The sequence below is a fragment of the Phyllostomus discolor genome, chromosome 3, assembly GCF_004126475.2.
Source record: "Phyllostomus discolor isolate MPI-MPIP mPhyDis1 chromosome 3, mPhyDis1.pri.v3, whole genome shotgun sequence".
Classification (NCBI taxonomy): Eukaryota; Metazoa; Chordata; class Mammalia; order Chiroptera; family Phyllostomidae; genus Phyllostomus; species Phyllostomus discolor.
Genome location: NC_040905.2, coordinates 212,016,228 through 212,035,463, shown reverse-complemented (window position 1 = coordinate 212,035,463; position 19,236 = coordinate 212,016,228). Strand labels below are relative to the sequence as shown.

General features: G+C 60.4%; 1 protein-coding gene across 1 annotated transcript in view; it reads right to left on the bottom strand.

Annotated features, from left to right (window-relative positions):
• Positions 1-19,236, bottom strand: part of CFAP77 (cilia and flagella associated protein 77) — a 98,589-nt gene that overhangs the window by 38,467 nt on the left and 40,886 nt on the right. Inside the window, exons 2-3 of the mRNA XM_028532005.2 lie at positions 4,649-4,748; positions 3,870-4,101 (exon numbers count right to left, since the gene is read on the bottom strand). Coding sequence (XP_028387806.1) covers positions 3,870-4,101; positions 4,649-4,748 — 332 coding nt within the window. The remainder of the gene's footprint in view (positions 1-3,869; positions 4,102-4,648; positions 4,749-19,236) is intronic.

Below are 19,236 nucleotides of genomic sequence, written 5' to 3'. Positions count from 1 at the left end.
CGTTCCTACTGACTTCGTACTCGGATTGCAATGCGGTCATTGTCCATTTGGCAAATATTCACTGAGGCCTCCTCCGCAAGGGCACCGTGGCCAGAGCCGGGACGCTGGGGTGAGCGCCCAGTGCAGGGAAGGGGCTGGGCGCCTTATCAAGGAGTTTATTTGGGACGTGGAAGCCACTGAAGGTGAAGGTGACGGGAAGCACATTCCGAAGGAGAATCGCATGGGGCTCGTTTGACGTGTTCAGGTTAAGCTGGAAGCTTTCAGAAAAACCCACGAGGAGCGGCCTTACACAGTGCCGAGGCAGCCCATCTCAGCCCCCCTCTGGAGCGGGGAAAACGAAGGGGAAAGCGACTCTACCCGTGTCACCTCCTTCCTTGTGCGTGTTGGGCAGGCAGATCAGCACCACTGTCATGGCCACAGGTGTTTAGGCCAGGCCAGTCCCCATCCTGATGCAGAGCGGCCAGGGGCAAACGACTTCCCCTGTCTGACCCTCTGCCTCTTCTTCTGTCGGGGGGAGGGGGTGACCGGTCCCCAGCTCACTGTCGCCGACAGGGTTCAGAGTTAGTTAAGGAGAGGAGGCACCCGAGGTGCTCAGCCCAACGTCTGACATGTACGAGGAGCAATAATACATATTTGCCATTATTAGTTCAAAGCAGGGTCTACCACCTTCCATCCAGCTCATGTCAGGCCCTGACATGCAGGGGGCTGTTTGTTCATGGACAGAGTGATGGGTCCTCCTGGTAGCATGCTTGCCTTGTGTGTGGCATGAGGCTCCGGGGCAGGGTGGTGGCCGAGCCCTGGGTGGCCAGAATCTGCTAGAAGCCCCAGCTGCTGCCCAGATCCTGCTGCTCCTCCCCCGCCCCCCATCCTCCCTGACGCGTCCTAATGGACACGGCTGGACCAATTAGGAGCAGCAACAATTAAGATGTACTGAGGGAATGTGCACATTTGCAAACGCTTATTAAAATGCATCAATAATTAAGTGCCTCCCTAATAGCGACACTTCTGACCTCTGGACACGTCTGCTGATGAACCTTGGGGGGCGGCGTGCTTTGAGATCCGCGTTGCACCCCTCCCCTCCAGCAGCGGACATTTAAAACTCTCCCCTGACTTGAATTCTGAGATTGGAGAGTGCAGGGGCTGGCCCCGCCTCCTGACCCTGGGGGTGTGGTTCTCAAAGCAGCCGGGCAGGCAGGGTGCAGACCCAGGCTCTGCCATGTGCTGCACCCTCCCTGTCCTGCCCTGTGACTTGCTCAGAAAGCTACCTGCCCAAGAGGACGATGTTAGGGCCGGCGATTATGTGTCAAAGTGCCTGTAGCACCTGAGCTCACATCGCGGCAGCTTCTGGTCGGGCAGCCCCTACCTCGATCAGAGGACAGAAAGGCGGCAGTTAGCTGAGGGATCCCTGCGATCAGTGGTTACCGGTGGCTGCAAACTCGGAGCCAGGCTGCACCAGGCAGATGGTGGACATGAGAGTCAGGCTGGGGGCGGGTGGCTAGGAGAGACGGAAAAGCGTGTGTGGATTCTGTCCAAAGGGGGTACCAGGTGGGAGCACCCACGCAGGCTGGCCGGGCTCAGACCTCTTAAGAGAACAGGGAAATCTGAGTGTTTATGTGAAATCTCCCAACTTTTAAAATGTGGTAACTCGTTAAAACATTTTTTTTTAAATCACTGCCTGTGCCAAACAAACACATCTGTGCACACGGGACCCCTTTCTCAGACGAGAGCCTCGTCTCCACCTCCTCTCGCCCGCAGAGCTGGGTGGGCCGCGGTGTGCCTTGCCGATGGGGTGACGATCTGTAAGCCGTGGTGTGGATGGGGGGGCCGGGCGGGCTAACTGGGAAGGAGGTGACTGATCATCCATCGTCGGTACAGGCTTGCATCCCATCTGGCACTGAGGGTGGGGGGAGGGCGGGCTGAGGTGTGCGGTGCCCACGCCATCTGTCTGCTCCGTCCGTTGTAAAACATACAGGGGGCGAGAGGGCGTGGCGCTGGGGGCAGGGGGCGGGGCCGCGGTCAGAATTGATCCCGCGCGGCGGCTCGGACCACCTCGGAGCCCCTCGGCTCCCCCAGCTTCCGGGGAGTTTTCCCTGCACGTGGTCTAGGGCGGGGCTTCGTTTTCATTTGTTGACACCTGTGGGTGGGGTTGCGAGTAGGCGGGGCTCTTTGGTCTCTCTCTTTATTCATGGGACCAGGGCACCCCAACAGCCCCTGGGGTCGCCGGGCAGGATCGGACTTGGTTTTAAACATGCTTTTAAAGCAGAGAAATAAATACGCCCGCGGCCTTGTAAAAGGTGATCGCGGCGGAATGGGGCTCGGCCCATAACCGGAAAGTAATAGCCCCATTACGGAGGGGCGATGGTTTTTTAACTGCTCCTCGCGTGCGTGTCGGGAGGTGGAGGGGCTGTGCGGGCGGGGTGGGCCCCTCAGTAAAAGCTTCTGCGGCGGCCATTTAACCTCCATTTACGGAGAAATAAAGCGAAATTGATGCTGATTGGGGCCCGCTTTGGGGGATAGTTCCGTTCCATAAAAGCCCTTCGGCTTGCCATTTGCTGAGCTGCCCTGTCACACCAGCAACCGCCGCTGTTGATAAAGATAAAGCTTTATGGCCGCGATATTTGCGGCTAACAGCAACCTAATGCAGCATTTTCATTTCCGTGCAATTAATGTTAACGTCTGCTACGAAAATTGTCATTAAAGACCATTTTAAAATCCATTCAATTTGCATATGCAAAGCCCATTTACCATCACGGAAGATACAGCCGGCACTTCATCACGTGCTTTCCCCGGAATGGTAGCCGCTCGGGTTTATGGCAATTTAAGACTTTTATATTGAAAGCTCGATGGTAATGGATAGCCCTTCTGAACCCAGCTGACTGAAGCTTTTCCATTGTGTGTGGAAGAACGGAGGCCCAGCGCCGGACACGGCGGGCGTTCGGGCTGCACCACCGTCCCAAGGAGGCGGGCCGTGGAGGCAAGGGCAGAGAGCACTGGACGGGGAGCCCGCCAGCCTGACTGCAGGTCTGGCTCCTGTCTGGCCACAGCTCGCTCTGTGGCCTCGGGACAGTCTCCCCACCTCTCTGAGCTTCTGTTTTCCTGTTTTATAGAGGTGACTGCGAATGTCTGTACACTTTAATATTTTATACTTTAAAGGATAAACATTCTAGGTCAAGGAGGGGCAAGGGAGCAGGCCTGGCTGATCAGGGCACCAGAATCCGCTGGCCTCAACGATTGGCTCAGAGGCAGACATGGGACCCTGGGCTGACCAATCCGTGTATTCTGCAAGGTCTACTCGCAGTGGTTGGTTGAGGGACAGGCATGGCAGGAAGCTGGCCTGAAGCATCTCAATCTCCAGGCTTTTGTGCTCCCCACACCCTTCCCTTGGGGGTCCCGAAGAGAACGGGACGGAACTGACCCTGCCTCTTTTGTCACCGGGGGGAAGAAGCCTGTCAGAGAATGGAGCCAAAACTTTGAAGCATGGCCAAGACCTGGGAGACACCCACATGCTGACGACACTGCCCGATCGCCTGGATCCAGCTGTGCCTGAAGCTCTACCCTGGGCTTTTCAAGCATGTGAGCCACCAAACTGCCCTTAAAAAAAAATAAGCCAAGGCTGTTTGAGTTGAGACTGATGGTGTGCAGCCACACTCTACTTTTATAGGACGCCGTGCATACCAGGCTTGGGACCTGGGCCACATGACGGCCTCTGGACCAATCACTGTGGCCAAGGTTTGTGAAGGACACTGATTGGCCAGGCCCCATCACTTGCCCCTCCCTGATCCCATGTCAGTCACTAATTCAGTTCCCGCTGGGCGCCCCTCCCCAGCCTACCAGGGGGAGAGATGGACCTGCAGTGTCAGCCACCTTACCGTGCCCGGATCCCGAACGTCATATTCGGAGGAGGGATGAAGGGCGGCTCCTTCTTGACACGCCGCTCGTCCTTGTCGCTGACGCGGACGTAGTTGAGCTGACGGTAGAGGAAGTTCTCCCGGGCAGTTACCAGGCCGGCTTTCACCGCCCCGCGATTCATGGCGATGTAATTCGGAGCCAGCTCTTGGGAGCGGATGGGCTGCGGCTTGAACGTGTTCCAGTGTCCGATGGCTGAGGACAGGGGGACAGGGAGAGACGGGTCACGGCGTGGGGTCGGTCTGGGAAGCAAAGCCGCCCCCACTGTCTGACCAGGAAGACGGTGGGTGGGGGGACCAAGGGGCCTGTGCCTTCCCAGCAACCTGGAGCCCGCCGTGGGGCAGCCCTGCCCGGTTCCCCGGACAGGGAGGGGTCAGGGCTCCAGAGGTTCCAGAGGGCAGCTGCTTGGAGCTGGGCACGCCTGGCCTTGGGCGCGCCTGGCCTTGGCCTCCTGTGGGCGACCAGAGGGCTGGTCCTGAGCCCTCTCTGGGCTCACAGCTGAAACGGCGAGGAGCTCAGACTCTCTCTGGCTTGGGGACAGGGTTCCACACGGGCCGAGTTCCCTCCCATTCCCCCGACACGTTCGACCAGAGCCCTGCTTGGCCCTCCCCGTCTCAGCCCAGGCCAGGCCGTGGTCTCCTCCCTGTGCTGCAGGACAGGCCCCTGGGCTCTTTCCCGGGGCGGGGCCAGCTGCCTCCTGGCCAGCCTAGGTCAAGAGCTCAAGCCCCACCCACATGCTCACCTTCGGGGACCCCTCCGTCCAGCCCGCGGGTGTAGAGTCCGTAATTAAAGTCGATGCCAGGAAGGCTGCAGCTTCTCTCCCGGGTCTTCCCGAGCTCAGCCTGTCGGGGGAAGCACAGGGAGCAAGGCGAGGGGTGGAACCTCTGGCCGGCTGTTGCTCGGCAGATTCAGCCACGGGGAGGCCCCCGATGCCCGCCCTGCCCAGGCCCCAAGGGCGACCTTTGGGGCCACTGGGGTGTGGAAGGACATCGCTCTGTGGATTCTCAATCACGTCAAATCCCCCGTTTTGTAAACAGGGAAACTGAGACCTAGAGCGGCGGAGCCATTGTCCAGGGCTCTGAGGCGATGGGGCAGGATTTGGGGGGCAGGAGAGCTCACACGGCACCCCGGCTGCTCTGGGAGGCCCCCGGGCTCAGGGCCCTCTCCCGCACGCACAGGGCTGGGTGGCCATCACCCTCTTCACCATCGATGAGCATGGGCTGGGTTCCACATTCCAGGCACGATATTCGCCTTTTCACACTCTCCTCTTACTTACTCTTCCCCTTCCTCTTTCTCCTATCTCTCGACATCCCATCCCCCAGCTCCCAGGGACCCCAGCGCACAACGGAAAGGGATCAGGGACCCTCTGCAAACCCCTCCCCGGGGCTGGCCGTCTGGGCCTGTGCCCTCCAGCCCCGCCCCTCCTGGCAGCTCCACCTCCCAGACTCCCCCGCGCGGCCCCCGCGGTGTAGGTGGACCAGCCCAGCCCACTCCCTGAAGGGTCCGCAGGCAGCCCGGCCTCCTGGAGGGCCCTTAGCCCCTGGCCCTCCCTCCCTACTGGTCCTCATTCTTCAAGCTCTCTGACCCCTCGAGTTCATAGCAGCTGCTCCCTCACCTGGGTCTGGTGATGTTTACCGTCTGGTGACGCTCACTTGGGACCTAGAACTGGAGTGAGCTGGGTGTCCGTGAATGCACAGGCCAGCCTGCCTGGAGAGTGCATCCTACATAGCCTGGCCCACGACTTCTACTGCCTTCCTTTTGCTGATGGTACACAGCAGGTGCTCCATAAACTCCTGGGGTGGAAACCTCTTCCTCTGGGAAGCCCTCTCAGGTTGCCCCCAGTCCAAGCAAGCTTCCTTGCATGTGACACAATAGGGCCCTAACCGCCCCCTCGGGGCACTTTCAAAATGACACAGTAGTACCTGCTACAGCCTGGATGGGCCTTGACTCCCTGGGACTCATGGAAGAAGCCGGTCACAAAGGACCACAGGTGGTCTCAGGCAGGCAAGTCCGTAGGGGCAGAGAGTGGATTAGTGGTTGCCTGTGGCTGGGAGGGGCGGGGAATGGGGCGACTGGGACGGGGTGGCTAGGGGGAGCGGGGCTCCTCTCGGGGGTGATGGAAATGTCCTAGAATCGCTTGTGGTGCCGGTGGCACAGGTGTGTGACCACACCCAAGTCCACTGGGCTGTGCACTTCACGTGGGCGCCTGGGCTGGCATCAGAATCACGTCACGGCGGAGCCACTGAAATCACAGAGCAGCGCAGTCCAGCCAGTGACCGTGTGACGACCCGCTGGAGGCCTGTCTGCCCCGGACACTGGGCTCAGTCTCAACTCACTTATTTTAAGGTTCATTTAAAATGTTGTTCTTAAGAACAGAGTGTCTCTTTCCGAGCAGTTTTAGGCTCACAGCAGAACGGAGCAGAAGGGATGGAGAGTCCCCCCGCCCCCGGCCTGCTGTGGGTCCTTATCTTCACCCTCCTCGCCCAGGGCCCCGTGGAGAACAGACGCTGGGCAACGGTGGGGGCGGGCGTGAACGGATGAGCGCAATGCCCGCTCGGAGACTCCGTCCATTCCTTCCTCCACAGAGCCCGGTCAGTCTTCTCCCGCCTCCTTCCCTGCTCGGACCCCAGGCCCGACCTCCCTTGGGAGCCCCGGAGTCCCGTGTTCCAGGCGGGCGCCCGCAGCCTCGCCAGGCGCTCTGTTCCGCCGCCTTCCTTCGGCGCGCTCGGAGCCGCAGACAAAGCTCTGGCTTCTCATCTGCTTATGAAAATGATCTGGCCTCTCGGATGACTGCTGGGGAAGTTAATTAAAATGTGACTTCTCTGGGAGAGCCCCCCCAGGGCAGGTGCAGGTGGGCACACTTCCAGCTGGCAGAGGCATGACAGGCAGACTGAGGAGCTGGCTGCCTCTCTGGGCGGGCGGAGGGGAGGGGCCGGGGCGGGCGCCTCGCTCTCGGCGCGCCTGGGAACCGACAGCCGCCGATGCACACGGAGCCTTAGGCTGCAAAGATCATCCCGGGGGGGGGGGGGGGGGGGCGTTCACTCCTTTGTCCACTCCTCTCATCTTCATTTTCTACTTATTCTGCGCACCACGCCCTGTCCCTGGGGTTCGAAGCTGGTCGGAGACGACGCAGAGCCCCTGCCCTTGTGAGTTCGTCTTCCAGCAAGGAGGACCTCTGAACAGGACGCCGCCAGCTCTAAAAACCTGTGCGTCCACAGAGTGAGGCGAGATTTTTGCAATACATGCACCGGACAGGAGGCTCTTACCCATCATACAGAAAGAGCTGCTATACATCAACAAGAAAAGGGCGGATTATCCTATAGAAAAATGAGCAAAAGACTTGAATGGGCACATCATTAGAAGGATGTCCCAGTAGCCAAGACCTGTGCATTAAAGCGTGCAGCCTCCAGGAAACACGAAGGAAGAACTCAGCGTTCCTCATGCAGGCGTGGAGCCACGGGAAGACTCATGCACTAGGGTGGGGGCGGGGGGTGTATGGCCTGTCTGAGCCGGTGTGGCCACTCTGGGAAATGGTCAAGCAGCATCGACTAAAGCTGGACGCAGGCCATCCTGATGGCACCTCCCTTGGACTGCCCCTGAAACGAGAGCCGTATCCTCCCAAAGGCATGCCTGAGAACGCTCGTAGCACCCCAGGGTGGGACAGCCATGTGCTGGAAACAGCCCGAAAGGTCTTCCAGAAGCCCTCGGAGAAAACCCGGCCGACAGAGGGTCTGCAGTCGTCTGGGCACCTTGGGGAGCTGCCGGCCCTGAACTAGATAGAGGCAAGCTGGTTGTGGCAGGCGTCTGAGATCGGTGGCCACTAAAACGCCAGGGACTCGAGGCCTGGTGGTGCGGGTCGCCTGCCTCTCCGTGGCAGCCCCACCCTGGTCTCCACGAAACTGACCAGATGTGGTCACAAGGCCCAGCTTTGATCGGCCGCCCACGTTCCCAAGCAGCCTGCCCACCCGCCCAGAGCAGGATGGGGGGCAGCCCTGCTGAGGCAGAAGGGGCCTCAGCTCTCAGGCTGGGACACGCAGAGGTCCTGGGGCAGATGGCACGGGTGGGCTGTTGGGTCACACGAGGCCTAGGAGACTCCTTCCTGCAAGAGACCCCCCAGGACCCCCCCCACTCTCTTTACTGCAGAAGTAAGGAAACGAGGAGCAGTGTCACGTCTACTGAGCATCTCTTCCTGGGACTTCGGCTAGCAAGTCCCCTAACTGAGCACTCACTAGGCCCTGAGAGCTCTCTGTGCTTCTCCTTGAACTCTGCCAACCCCTGTGGGAGGCAGGCCTCCCGTTTTCCAGCTGGGACATCTGAACCTTGAAGAGGTTCACACTGCCCCCGTGCCGCCCAGGTAGTTGGGGGAAGAGCTGGGGTTCAGGGCAGCTCTCAGACATCGCCGCTCTGTGCTGACCCCGCAGCACCCCTCAACAGCTCTCCAGGAGGGGTCACGTTGTTGCCACTGTACAGAGGGGGAATCGAGGCTCAGAAACAGAACAGACGGGTGAACCCCTTTGAGCCCTCGAATACAAGCCCTCCTTGCGTGCCTCGTATTTATGTCTGGATTCTAAGACACTGGATGCAAAATCCTCAAGGTCTTTTGAGAGGCACACACCTTAGCACGGTGGGGATGGTGAAATATTGAAGCTACTCAGAGGGGACCCACTGGCCGAGCCCCTGGTCACGGAGGTGTTAGAAGCAGGAGGTGGATGTGGAGGGAAGCCCCAGCATCGGGTCCGACCTGCCTGCCCGCCTCTGCAGCCTTCCAACTGTGCTTTTTTTCTGAGCCTGCCTGTCACACAGGGCTTGGCGGGAACACAGCTCTGGGTGGCAGCTGTCCTCATCGGCAGACAGCTTCATTAAACCTCATTAAGACGTCATCCCTCTCTGCCTTATTTCCCATCTCTCAGCTCTAATTAAAACCATCTCCATCCCCGGTCCCAGAGGTCCTGGGATTCTCCGGGCTCCTTCTGCACGGAGCTCCCTCCGCGCCGGGATGCGAAGGACCAGGCCCCGGAAACCCGCGCTGAGAACCCTCGGAGCAGCCGGTCGCCAGCCCAGGGACCGCCGGCGCTTTCCAGAGGCAAGCACAGGTGGTGCTTCTGCGGGCGGCGCTGAGGTCACCGGAGGCCCAGGAAGGAAGGCCCCTGGCCCTGGAACCCCGCCAAGGCCCATTGTCCTGAGACAGCTTCAAAGCAAGTGACCCGGCCTGGCAACGCAAAGTCACTTTCTGGAGTCACTTTCTACTCCACAGAGTGTAAAAAGTTGGAACCAGACCCCGCTTGCCACCGCAGGGGCGGGCCTGGGTGAAACCCATGGGAGGCCTGAACAGGATCTCCCGCTGGACAAGCAGGCCGCTGGGCGTCTCCACGTGGTGGGCTTTCAGTCCAGGGGACTCAGCGCTTGCGCTGTAGGCCCGCCTTCCAGGCCGGGCCACTCCCACCACCCCGCGGCCACAGCCACTGTTCGCAGCGCACGGATCCCCGCCCCCAGCCCAGCATCTCCAGCAAATGAACGTTTTGTTCCGCAGTTGAAAAGCCTCCGCTCACTTTCCTGCATCCCGTTAAAGCGCAGTTACGTGAAACCCCACAGTTTCGGCCTGGTAGTTATTAAATAAATATCTGGACGTGGCGACACGGCGCGTGCGTCGGCGCGCACACACCGCCGCGCTCACGCAGGGGCAGTTCATTACTGGGAAGCGACTTCAGATCCTCCAACGAGGAGCGCAATATAAATGCAAATTGTGATGATCATGATTAGCATGCAGCGCATTTATTTATTTCCGCGATGAGAGCCTCAGATAAACAACCACGTGAGATGAGGCGGGGGAGGCATCAAAGGGCTCGGGGCCGCGTCCCGGAAGCCGGGTTCGGCGAACCGCGGGGCTGGTGCGAGCGGCAGCTGAGCGCCCGTGGTGATGCCCGTGCCGCATGCGAGAAGACCACCTACACCCACCTGTGATCAAAGGCATCTAAAATAATGTCAAGTGAAAAAAAAAAGCACAGCAGGATTTAAATTTTACGTAGACTATTGTTACGACCACGTAAAAAAATTCATCGAAAAAATCCTGGGAGGAGACGCGAGAGCTCGCCAAGTGTGGGGGCCTGTAGTTAGAGGTGGGGGCCTGGCGCGGGCGGGGGTAGGATTTTAATCTTATAATTAAAACAGTCCACAGGCAGACTCCCAGCGTAAGCTTCTGTGGTGTATCTACATACCCGCCAGGGGTCAGAGCTCAAGTTCTTCCTCGACGGCCTTGTAACCGCGCTGCGCATTTACCGTGGGGGCGGAGGCTGCTGCCGCCGGGTGCCCTGGGTGCTGAGAGGTGGGGAGCGGGAGGCCCCAGCATGTGAGTGTCCCATGGGACTGAGTCCCAGCTCTGCCCCTCGCCCCTCAGCCTTGGGGAAGTCACTCAGTTTGTCCCTGTTTCTGGCCCTGTGAGACGCCCGCAGGCCAGAGAGAGCCCTGGGCGGCGTCCGGCTGGGCGCTGCTGCTCGGTGAACAGGGGTCTTCTTGCTCCCGCTGTTGTCACAGTCGGCGCGACTAGAGCCTCCGGGCCGTGGGGACGGCCCGCTCCGTGCCCCTCTGCGCCCGCCCAGCCGCTGCCCTCGGCCCCCGCCCGTCCTCCTGAGCAGCCCTGGCGTCCTGGGTGCCGCCTGGCCCGTGGTCGTCGCTGATGTATGGCCTCTGCCGTGGGAGGCGGTCATGGTGACAGAGCCCCGGCGCTCCCTCCCCTCCCCCTCGACAGCTTGAAGCCAGGTCCTTCATTTGCATTTACATGATCTCGCTGTGCAGCTTATGAGATCGAGAGATTTATTTGCTACTTAGCTTGATGTTTGATTACACTCCGAGAAGGCGGCGAGCAGCGGCAGAGCGTGCGGATGCGTCGCCGGGAGCCCGCGGCCTCTGGGGGCCGGTAACTCAACAGCAGGTTTAGGTGGATGTGGGGGGGGGGGGGACGCGCAGTGTTTGCAAAAAGGCAAGCGTGAGGGGTTGGCAGGAATGATCACCGTGGTTTGGATTTAAAAACAAAAATAAAAATGAAAGCACTGAAGACCAGCTAGGTGCCATCTGCTGCTGTAAACTGACCTGTCCATCACTCTTAGGAGGAAGCGCATTGTCCAGGGGGACGACCTCCCAGAAACCTCTAGGCAAAATCGGAAGCCCCTGAAAGAGGTGGCACCTCGGATGCAGGGAGGCAATGAGGGTCGACTCCCGATTTCCCCTGTGGCTCTTGAATCTGAACATCTGGGTGGACCCCGGCTCTCCAGTTCCACCTGCGTGGCCTTGACCTACTTACTCGACCTGTGTGCGCCCCCAGGGCCTCACTGATAAAATGCGGACAACCCCCATCCCTTCGGTTCAAGGCCGAGACGAGTGAAGGAGGCGGTCTCAGCTCCACGCGGGACACGGGCAGGCGGGTGGGTGCGCAGGAAGTAAACGAGTGACTCTTTCCTGATGTGGGGGCGGTAACGCAAACCCCCTGATAGACAGAAACCACTGGGTATAGGACTGTGCAGCCCAGGTCCCCTCTGCCTGGCCGGTCAGCCCCTGTGCTGGTCAGCCCCAGCCCCGGCGGCCGGGGGCTCGCCCACAGCTGGGCATGCTCGGCAGGCATGCGCCTTCTCCTAGTCGTGTCTGCGTGTAGTAGGGGCTGAGCCCACACCCTGTCACATCCAGGAGCCAAACAGAAATCACCGGACGAGGCTTGAACGTTTAGGGCTTAACAACACGGGCTTGGGGCCAAGCGTCGGACCTACGGCTCCCCAGCTGTGTGTGACCTTGAGCAGGTTGCCTAACCCCTGAGCCTCAGCTCCCTTTCCTCTAAAACAGGCACCGCGAGAGGGCCCAGCTCACAGGGCTGGTGGGGCATCTCATGATGCAGAGGGGGTGCTGAGCAGCGGGCCCAGAAGGTTCTGGATAAAAAGTAGTCCTACGAACTGGTGGTCCTCGTGAGCCTCCTGCTGGTTTGAATTGTCAGCCACGTTGTCTCCAGTGGCATGAACAGAAAACTGGCTACAAAATTAATATATCCACCTGACGGTTCTTCATAAAGTTAAACCTAGGATCCCCGGGAGACCCAGCAAGCCCACTCCTAAGTGTAGACCTGAAGGAACCGAGAACAGGCATCTGAACGTGTGTGTGTGTGTGTGTTCTCAGTGTGAATCACGAGACCCGAAAGATGGAGGCCACCCGAATGCCCATAAGCTGACGAGCGGAGAAAAACGTGGTCCACCTGTGCCCGGGGAATATTACTCAGCCATGAAAAGGAACACAGTACTGACGCCGGCTGCCGATTGCACGAACCCGGGAAACACATGCCAAGGGGAAGGAGCCAGACACAGAGGACCCTGTATGGTGGGGTCCCGGGGGCAGGAGATGCCCAGAGTGGGCAAATCCGTAGAAACGGTGGATAGGTGACCGCCCAGGAATGGGGGAGGGGGTGGAGTGACTGCTTAATCGCGTGGGGCTTCCTTTTGGGGGTGACGAGCTGTCTTGGAACTAGTCGGAGATGGCGATGGCACCACATTGTGAAGGCGCTCAATGCCACTGAACGTCACGCTTAAAACGGCTGACGGGTAACTTCACAGGAATTTCGCCTCAGTAAAAAGAAAAATCCACATGTCCTTAGAAGAATGTGCCATCCCTCCCATCAGAGCAACTTAGGAACCTCTCCTCTCTCTCTCTCTCTCTCTCTCTCTCTCTCTCTGGTGTGGGAAAGGGAAAAAGTGTGAGCGAAGTTACCCCGGGGGACCGCGTGGTGGGACGACATCGCTCCGCTTGAAGGAAGGGAGACGGTGCGGTGGGGGGTGGGGGCTCCACGCTGGGACTGGAGTAGCGGAGGTCCTGTCCCCACCGAACCTCGCTGATGTAACGGTCCGGATGGAGGCAGCCGGTGCAGGCGTGCTTGCCAGAGGCCTCTGAGGTCTTCCTGAGACATTTGTTTCCAGGGAGGCCCGAGGCCCAGCGAGACCTGGCAGGTCCTGCTCCATGTCATGTCCCCTTTGGCTTCTGGGGCCCTACTTTCAGAAGGCTGCTGTGGGGAGGGCAGAGGAGGGGGGACCAGGAGCCCTGAGACCCGGGTAGGGTGTCCACCCGCCTGCCTGTGCTGGGGACACTGGAGATCCAGTGGCCTTCCCTCTGAGCTCAGGGCAGTTCGGGGGGTGACGAGGAGAGGCTCCGGGAGTGGGGGGTCCCCTCTTGACCCAGCCCAGAGAGTTTACGGTACTTGGGGGTTTCCAGGGCAGGTTTCATTTGAGGAGCAGGTTCTATGACTTTAAGAAAAAAAGAGAATCACTCAACTACGTCACCTCAGGGGTCCTTCCCAGCATCGCCCCCCCACCCCCCATCACCATGTAGACAGATGGGTTTGAATCCAGACTCTGACCCTCCTGCACTGCGTGGCCTCTTTGAGTCTCCGCTGCTCCCTGTTGGTGAAGCAGGGCTACCTGCCCCCATGCCCCCACCTCAGGGTGCAAAGGCAGGTTCAGACGAGACTGAGGTATGGCGCCCCGGGGTGGCCGTCGTGCTGTGCACCAGAGGGGACGGGCTCTTCCTCCCTCCTTCCTCTCCTGGGGGCCACTCGCTTCAGAAAAGGAAGGAACACCTTGGAGCCCACTTTGATGTGGCGTCCAGCAGGAAAGGAGGACGTTTCTGGACCGCCGGGAAGTAGCGAGCAGAGGAGGAGGTCCCCTGAGCCCCAAGGTGGGGCTGGCCAGACCAGACGTAACCGGCACAGTCCTTCGGTCAGTCCGCCTGCCAGGGTGCCAAAGCCAGTGGACCACCGAGAGAGCAGATGGAAGAAAGGGGCTCTCTCCCAAAAAAGAGAAATGAAAACGGAGAGAAAGAAAAGGAGGAAAAGAAAAAAAAAAAGAACGCAAAAGCAAAAGCACAGAATGATCTGTGTACTTTTCAAAACTTAAAGCAGAAATCAAAGGCAAACTGAACTGTTTTAAGTTCTGACAGCTGCAGGGATCACTCTGTTTGGTTACTCTGTTTGTGTTCCCGTCGTCTTTATAGAGTCATTGAAAACCGGATCATGTCAGAGGGAAGGAAAACGCTCGGTGTTCTCCCCCCACCCCCGGTAAACCCTTGTTCCTTCCCCGCAACAGATGAAAACGCCAGCTGCAGCGACTCCTGTTTTGATGTATATTTCATAGCGTCTCATTGATTGTAAGTTTTATTTCCATGTCAATAAAAAAAACTGGTATTGTAATAAATGAGAAGGAGTTTAACACAAAATGGCAGCTGACCCGTCGGCGCGGCGGCAGCGAGAGCCGGGAAGGGGCTGTGCGGTGGAGCCTGTTAATAAGGACGCGTATTGATTCCGGCGCGGAGCCGCCGGCGGCGCGGGGGCGGGCGGGCGGCCCCCTCGGCCGCCTGTGGGGCCGTTTTCCGATTGGTTCTGTGCTGCCGCTTCGTGGGGAAGGTGACGCGAGGACCTAAGAAAGGTACTCTCTCTCTTTTTTTTTTTTTTTGGCAGAGTCGCAGCTGCTTTCGGCGCGCAGGGCCCTGCGTTTGGTGCCTGGGAGCCGAAGGGACAGATAATAGTCTAGCTGCAGAGGCAGCAGTGCGGGGCGTGAGTTCGAGGATCGGGACCGATGGAGGAAACACGTGACCTCGAGAGGCATTCCCACGCAAGCTTTCCTGGTGGCGCTTGGACAGGGGGCACGAGAGGGAAGGCCCTCCCAGCATGAGAGTGTCCTGGGGGCTAATGGGCGAGGGGCCAGGGTCCAGAAGGGAGGCGGGCAGGGAGCTGCGACCGGGAGGGGGATGGGAGAGGGCTTAGGTGTCCGGATGGTGTTGCTCTGCACCGGGCACGGAGCGCGTGGCTCTGAGGGTCTGTGGCTTGGGGTCTCAGGACCCCGAGACTCTGCGTAGCAACGCCAGCAGACACTGGGGTGGCTTTGGGCGGTGTGCAAAGCAGGCAGGCCCTACGTGGTGGAGAACCTGCTTCCATGGGCCATTTCTGAAGCAACTGGACGTGTAAAGATCTGAGTGTGGTCTGGTGGGCTTTTGAGCTGGCAGGGCTCCGCCCGCTGTGGGGAAAGGAAGGAGCCAGGAGCGCGGAGCCAAGCGTCCGTCTTCTTCCGCGCGGTTATGGAGGGAGGGGCCCTGGCAGTGCAGGCTCCGGCCTCATCTCCACCCTCTCTTCCCACTTCTAACCATTGGCTTCTTCCAGCTCAGCTTCTTGCACGGCCCACGGAAGGTCTGCCCCTCCCCCACCTGCTCCTGGGCTCCCCCCCAAACCCAACTCCTCGAGGAGTGTCACCTCCTTGGGACGGCCCCTGAGTCTGCAGCCCCGGTTAGAAACCCCCGCAACCTGGTCTCCCACGTTTCCCTCCCTGGACCCATCTCACCGCAGCTGGTGGGCCACTGGGGGGTGCTTTTGGCCACGCCCCGTCAGCTGCCTGTCAGTTGCATGGGCGCGGGGGCAGGTCTGTCCCATTCACCACGGCGTCCCAGTGCCTGGCACACAGTAGGTCTTCAGCGCACGTTTCTGGAATGCCGCGTGACCGAGCGCCAGTGAGAGGGGCTGGCGCCTGGTGCTCTGAGAGCTCACGGAAGCAGCGCCTCCCAGGCCGGGGCCGCCCGGCAGGTCTTCTAGAACAGGGTGTGGGGTCTACCCCCCAGGGTCTCCAGGGAGTTGAGCTGGGAGGCACCAAGTGGAAAAGCCTTGCCCTGCCCCGCTGTGGGCCTCGGGCGGGCAGGAACCAGGAAGGACAGAGACCGGCTTGAGGGGAGGGTCGGTCCATGAGGGCCCCCTGGAGGGCGCTCCCTCCCCTGCTCTGGCCTCCGAGCTGCATCCCTAGAAGGAGGGAGCAGAGCTGGCTGGTCCCGAGTGCCCGCTGACCCTGCCTCTCTTTTTCTGGAGCATGCCCAGGCCCCCAGATCTACGCCACCCGGCTCTCCTGCTGTGCAGGAGGGCCGTGTGCGGGGCGGGGAAGCAGGAGGGCCGCCAGCCCCGGGCTCCACCGCCAGCTCTCCCACGTGTTAGCGCGCCTCTCAGCACCGCCCAGGCCACAGGTCTGGTGCGAGGAGAGGCCTTTAGCGCCCCCCCATAGCAGGCCACCCTACGTAGGGTGGGAGGCAATCATTATTAGAGTTGGTGCTACCTGTCCTGCCTCCGTCAGCAGCATCTGGGCCCGGTGACCAGCCTGTGCCCACCTGCCCACACGCACCCCACCAGAAGCGCCAGCAAACAGCCGCCGGGCCAGGCTGTCACGGAACCCCAGCCCTGGCCTCTCAGCACAACCTGCCGGCCCCTCGGCAGACCGCCCTGGGCGCGTGGGAAGTCCTCTAGGGGCGGAGCGACGCCGGGCATGATGAACAGGCAACATGTGAGGATTGGGATGACGATGGATGGCCGTGGGATGGTCGTTCCAATCCCGTCCTCCATGCCCTCCCCAGGGACCCGCCCGCCTGCCTGCCCTGGACCTAGGCCTGAGCCCTGGACACGCCCAGACCCCACGCACGGCCTGGCGGAGGGAAGGAACCAGGAAAGAGGAGGCCGTGTGTCCCCAAAGACGTTTGGTGCCCGAGCAACAGTAAGCGAGGATGCGGCTGCGCTATTAATGACTTAATGGGTGGCTTCTCCGGCGGAACAGGGCCGCGTGGCTCAGGCAAAGATTTCAAACACATAATGTAATTGCTACATGTGAAATCTGTTTGTACTTAGCTTTTAGCCTCGGAAATTACCAACCTCTGTGCTCTCCTACAATTAATCATTACAGACTTAAGAGTGAGAATACTCATTACTGTAAAAGACTCCGGTGACGGTCTTGATCCAACTTATAAAACAGACAGATTGGGTGCAACGGAATAATTCTCCTCGTCCCTGCACAAAATCAGGAATGCCAGTCATACTCCGGGGCCGGGGCGGCGCGCGCGCTTACAAACTGGTATAGACCGGCCTGTAATTACCAAAATAGAAAAAGAACAGCATTTTGTAATGAGTGACAAGCTACTGAGCGGAAATCTAATTTGGTCTAATTAAGCAGCCTTTTGTGAGGATTTGTCTTCAGATGAAAAGAGGGAGCCGAGGAGATCTAAATGCAAATGAACCCCGTCAGGCGGTTCTAAAGGGCCGGGCGGAGACGGGTGTCCTCGAGCGCGGGCCTCCCTTCTTCATTAGAGCGCGAGTGCTCTCCTTGTCACCTCGCCGGGGCCCAGCTGCCTTGGAGGAGCCTCGCGCTTCTGTCCCTCGCCTCTCATATCTTTTCCGACAGGACACCTCGTGTCGACAGGGCTGTCAGGAGGCTTTTGCTTATGCAGGAGCAAATTTTACTTCGCCCAAAGTAATAAAAGCCAGTGGGGTTTTTGCTTATTAAAGGAATCAGCTCCAGTGCTCTGAGGGGGCGCCTTCTGAAGTCGGAGGGCTGCGCGCAGGCCCGACGCCACCGGCGCTGACGGAGCTGCTGGGGGAGAGCCTCCCCCCCCCCCCGAGGGCCCCCCCCACACCGTGGGGTAGACCAGGAGCCGGCCTGAGCTCCTCTGGGGGCGGTCCATCGGGGAAGGCCTGGGGCCGGAATGCCCACCTCTCCGGCCAGGTCACTGGCTGAATCGTCTGACCGGTGCATTCTCTGTGGGTGCTCTCCAGCCCACGGGGGATAACGACACCCACACACCTGGCCCCGGACCGAATTGCCTCCCCGTGGCTGCTTCAGGGGCAGCAGAGGGCAAACGATTGGCTGCCATTCAGGGGCTCCCAAGACCACCTTCCACTCCAGTCACCCCCTAGGACCCCAGCACTCAGACGAGCCACCGCACTCACGGGTATGCTGCATCGCAGCGGAAGGAGCCCGGCACGACTCGGCCAAGGGAAGGGGTGCGTGGGGCAGCGTCCAGGCGCTGCCCCCTCCCGGTGGACGGTGTTCCCCTCCCCCCAGACAACCACGCGGCGTGAGACGCACAAAATACTGGCAACCAGGGAAGCTCCCCGAGGCGCGGTGTCCAGGGTTTTCTCGGGACTGGCTCCCATGGACACGGCTGACCACTCGTGGGCTTGACCTTCGCCTCCAGCCCCTCCAGAGGCTGGGCCGATGCCGTGCTGGGTGCGGGCCGCCCCCAGATCACATTGTTGGCAGGGACCAGCTGGTGTGGCCCAAGGTCCCCAGGTAGACTAGTCAGGCAGGGCACTCCAAGGGCTTCGACCTTGGAGGTCTGCCCCCCGGGAGCTGGGCCGGGGGTCATCCGTCCTTCGGCGTGTGCAGAGTGGGCGTGGTGTGGACAGCCCAGACCTGCCTAGGCAGCCTTTTGCTGCGAACCAGCGAGGGGGCCGGCAGCTGGGTGGGTTCTCTCAGCTCAGCCATCACGAGGCGCCCCTGTGACCCCTGGGTCAGACTGAGAGTGCCCGCCCCCCAGCCACCCACTGAAGCCGGCAGCCCCCTCACTCTTCCGTGGGAGTTCTGCTGTTTTCTCCTCGCCCTGACTTGGCAATTCAGGAGGCCCAGGAGACAGAGCCGTGCGGAGGCACCTAAACGGAGCACAGGACCACGGAGACACAGAGCATCCGGCCGAGGGACACGGAGAAGGGGGAGCAGGGCCTCCTGCTGCCTGTGAGGGCTGTTAGGGGCTGGATGTCCGTGTTCCCCCCAAACTCACAGGCCTCCCTGTGGCGGTGTTAGGGGGCGGGGCCTCGGACAGGTGCTCAGGCTGTGAGGGTGGGGCCTCCTGAATGGGGTTAGCGCCCTGAGAAGGAGTAGCCCCGGAGAGCTGGCTCCTTCTTTCCTGCCGTGTGAGAACGCGGGAGAAGCCGGCGGTGGGTAAGGCATGAAGAGGGCACGCACCGAGGACCCTCCTGGCTCAGCGTCGGCACCCGGCATTTGAGCTGTTCAGCTCAAAGGCGATGATGCAATGTCGGGAAAGCCGCCAGCCCCATTTCATGCGGCTCCTGTGTTCTTCCTGCTGCTGAGCCGTCTCTCTCCTTCTCCCCGCTGACCCCCATGGGTCCTCCCCTGGCCAGGCCATGGAAGACCACCCAGGGCTGAGGCAGCTCAGCCCCAAAGTGGGCCTCCTCCCTGCCCCAGGGTCCCCTGGGCGGGTTCGCAGGAACCAGCCTGGGGTCCCTGTGAGATGCCCCACTGAAGACCAGCCTTCGAACGGGGGCCCAGTGGGGGGGGGGGCATAAACGCAAAATCTACACGTGCGCCCTGACCCAGGTTTGCCTGCTCCCCTCGGGCACCGCCTCCGGTGGTGGGCCCTCCCCGGTGCCAGGGGGAGGCTGACTGCCCTTTTCAGACTCTCAGAAAAGCCGGATTCTAAAGGGCAAGGAACAACCTGCAAGGGAGGGTCTGAGCATTCGCTGGAAAGGTTAAGATGCAATCCCTTCCC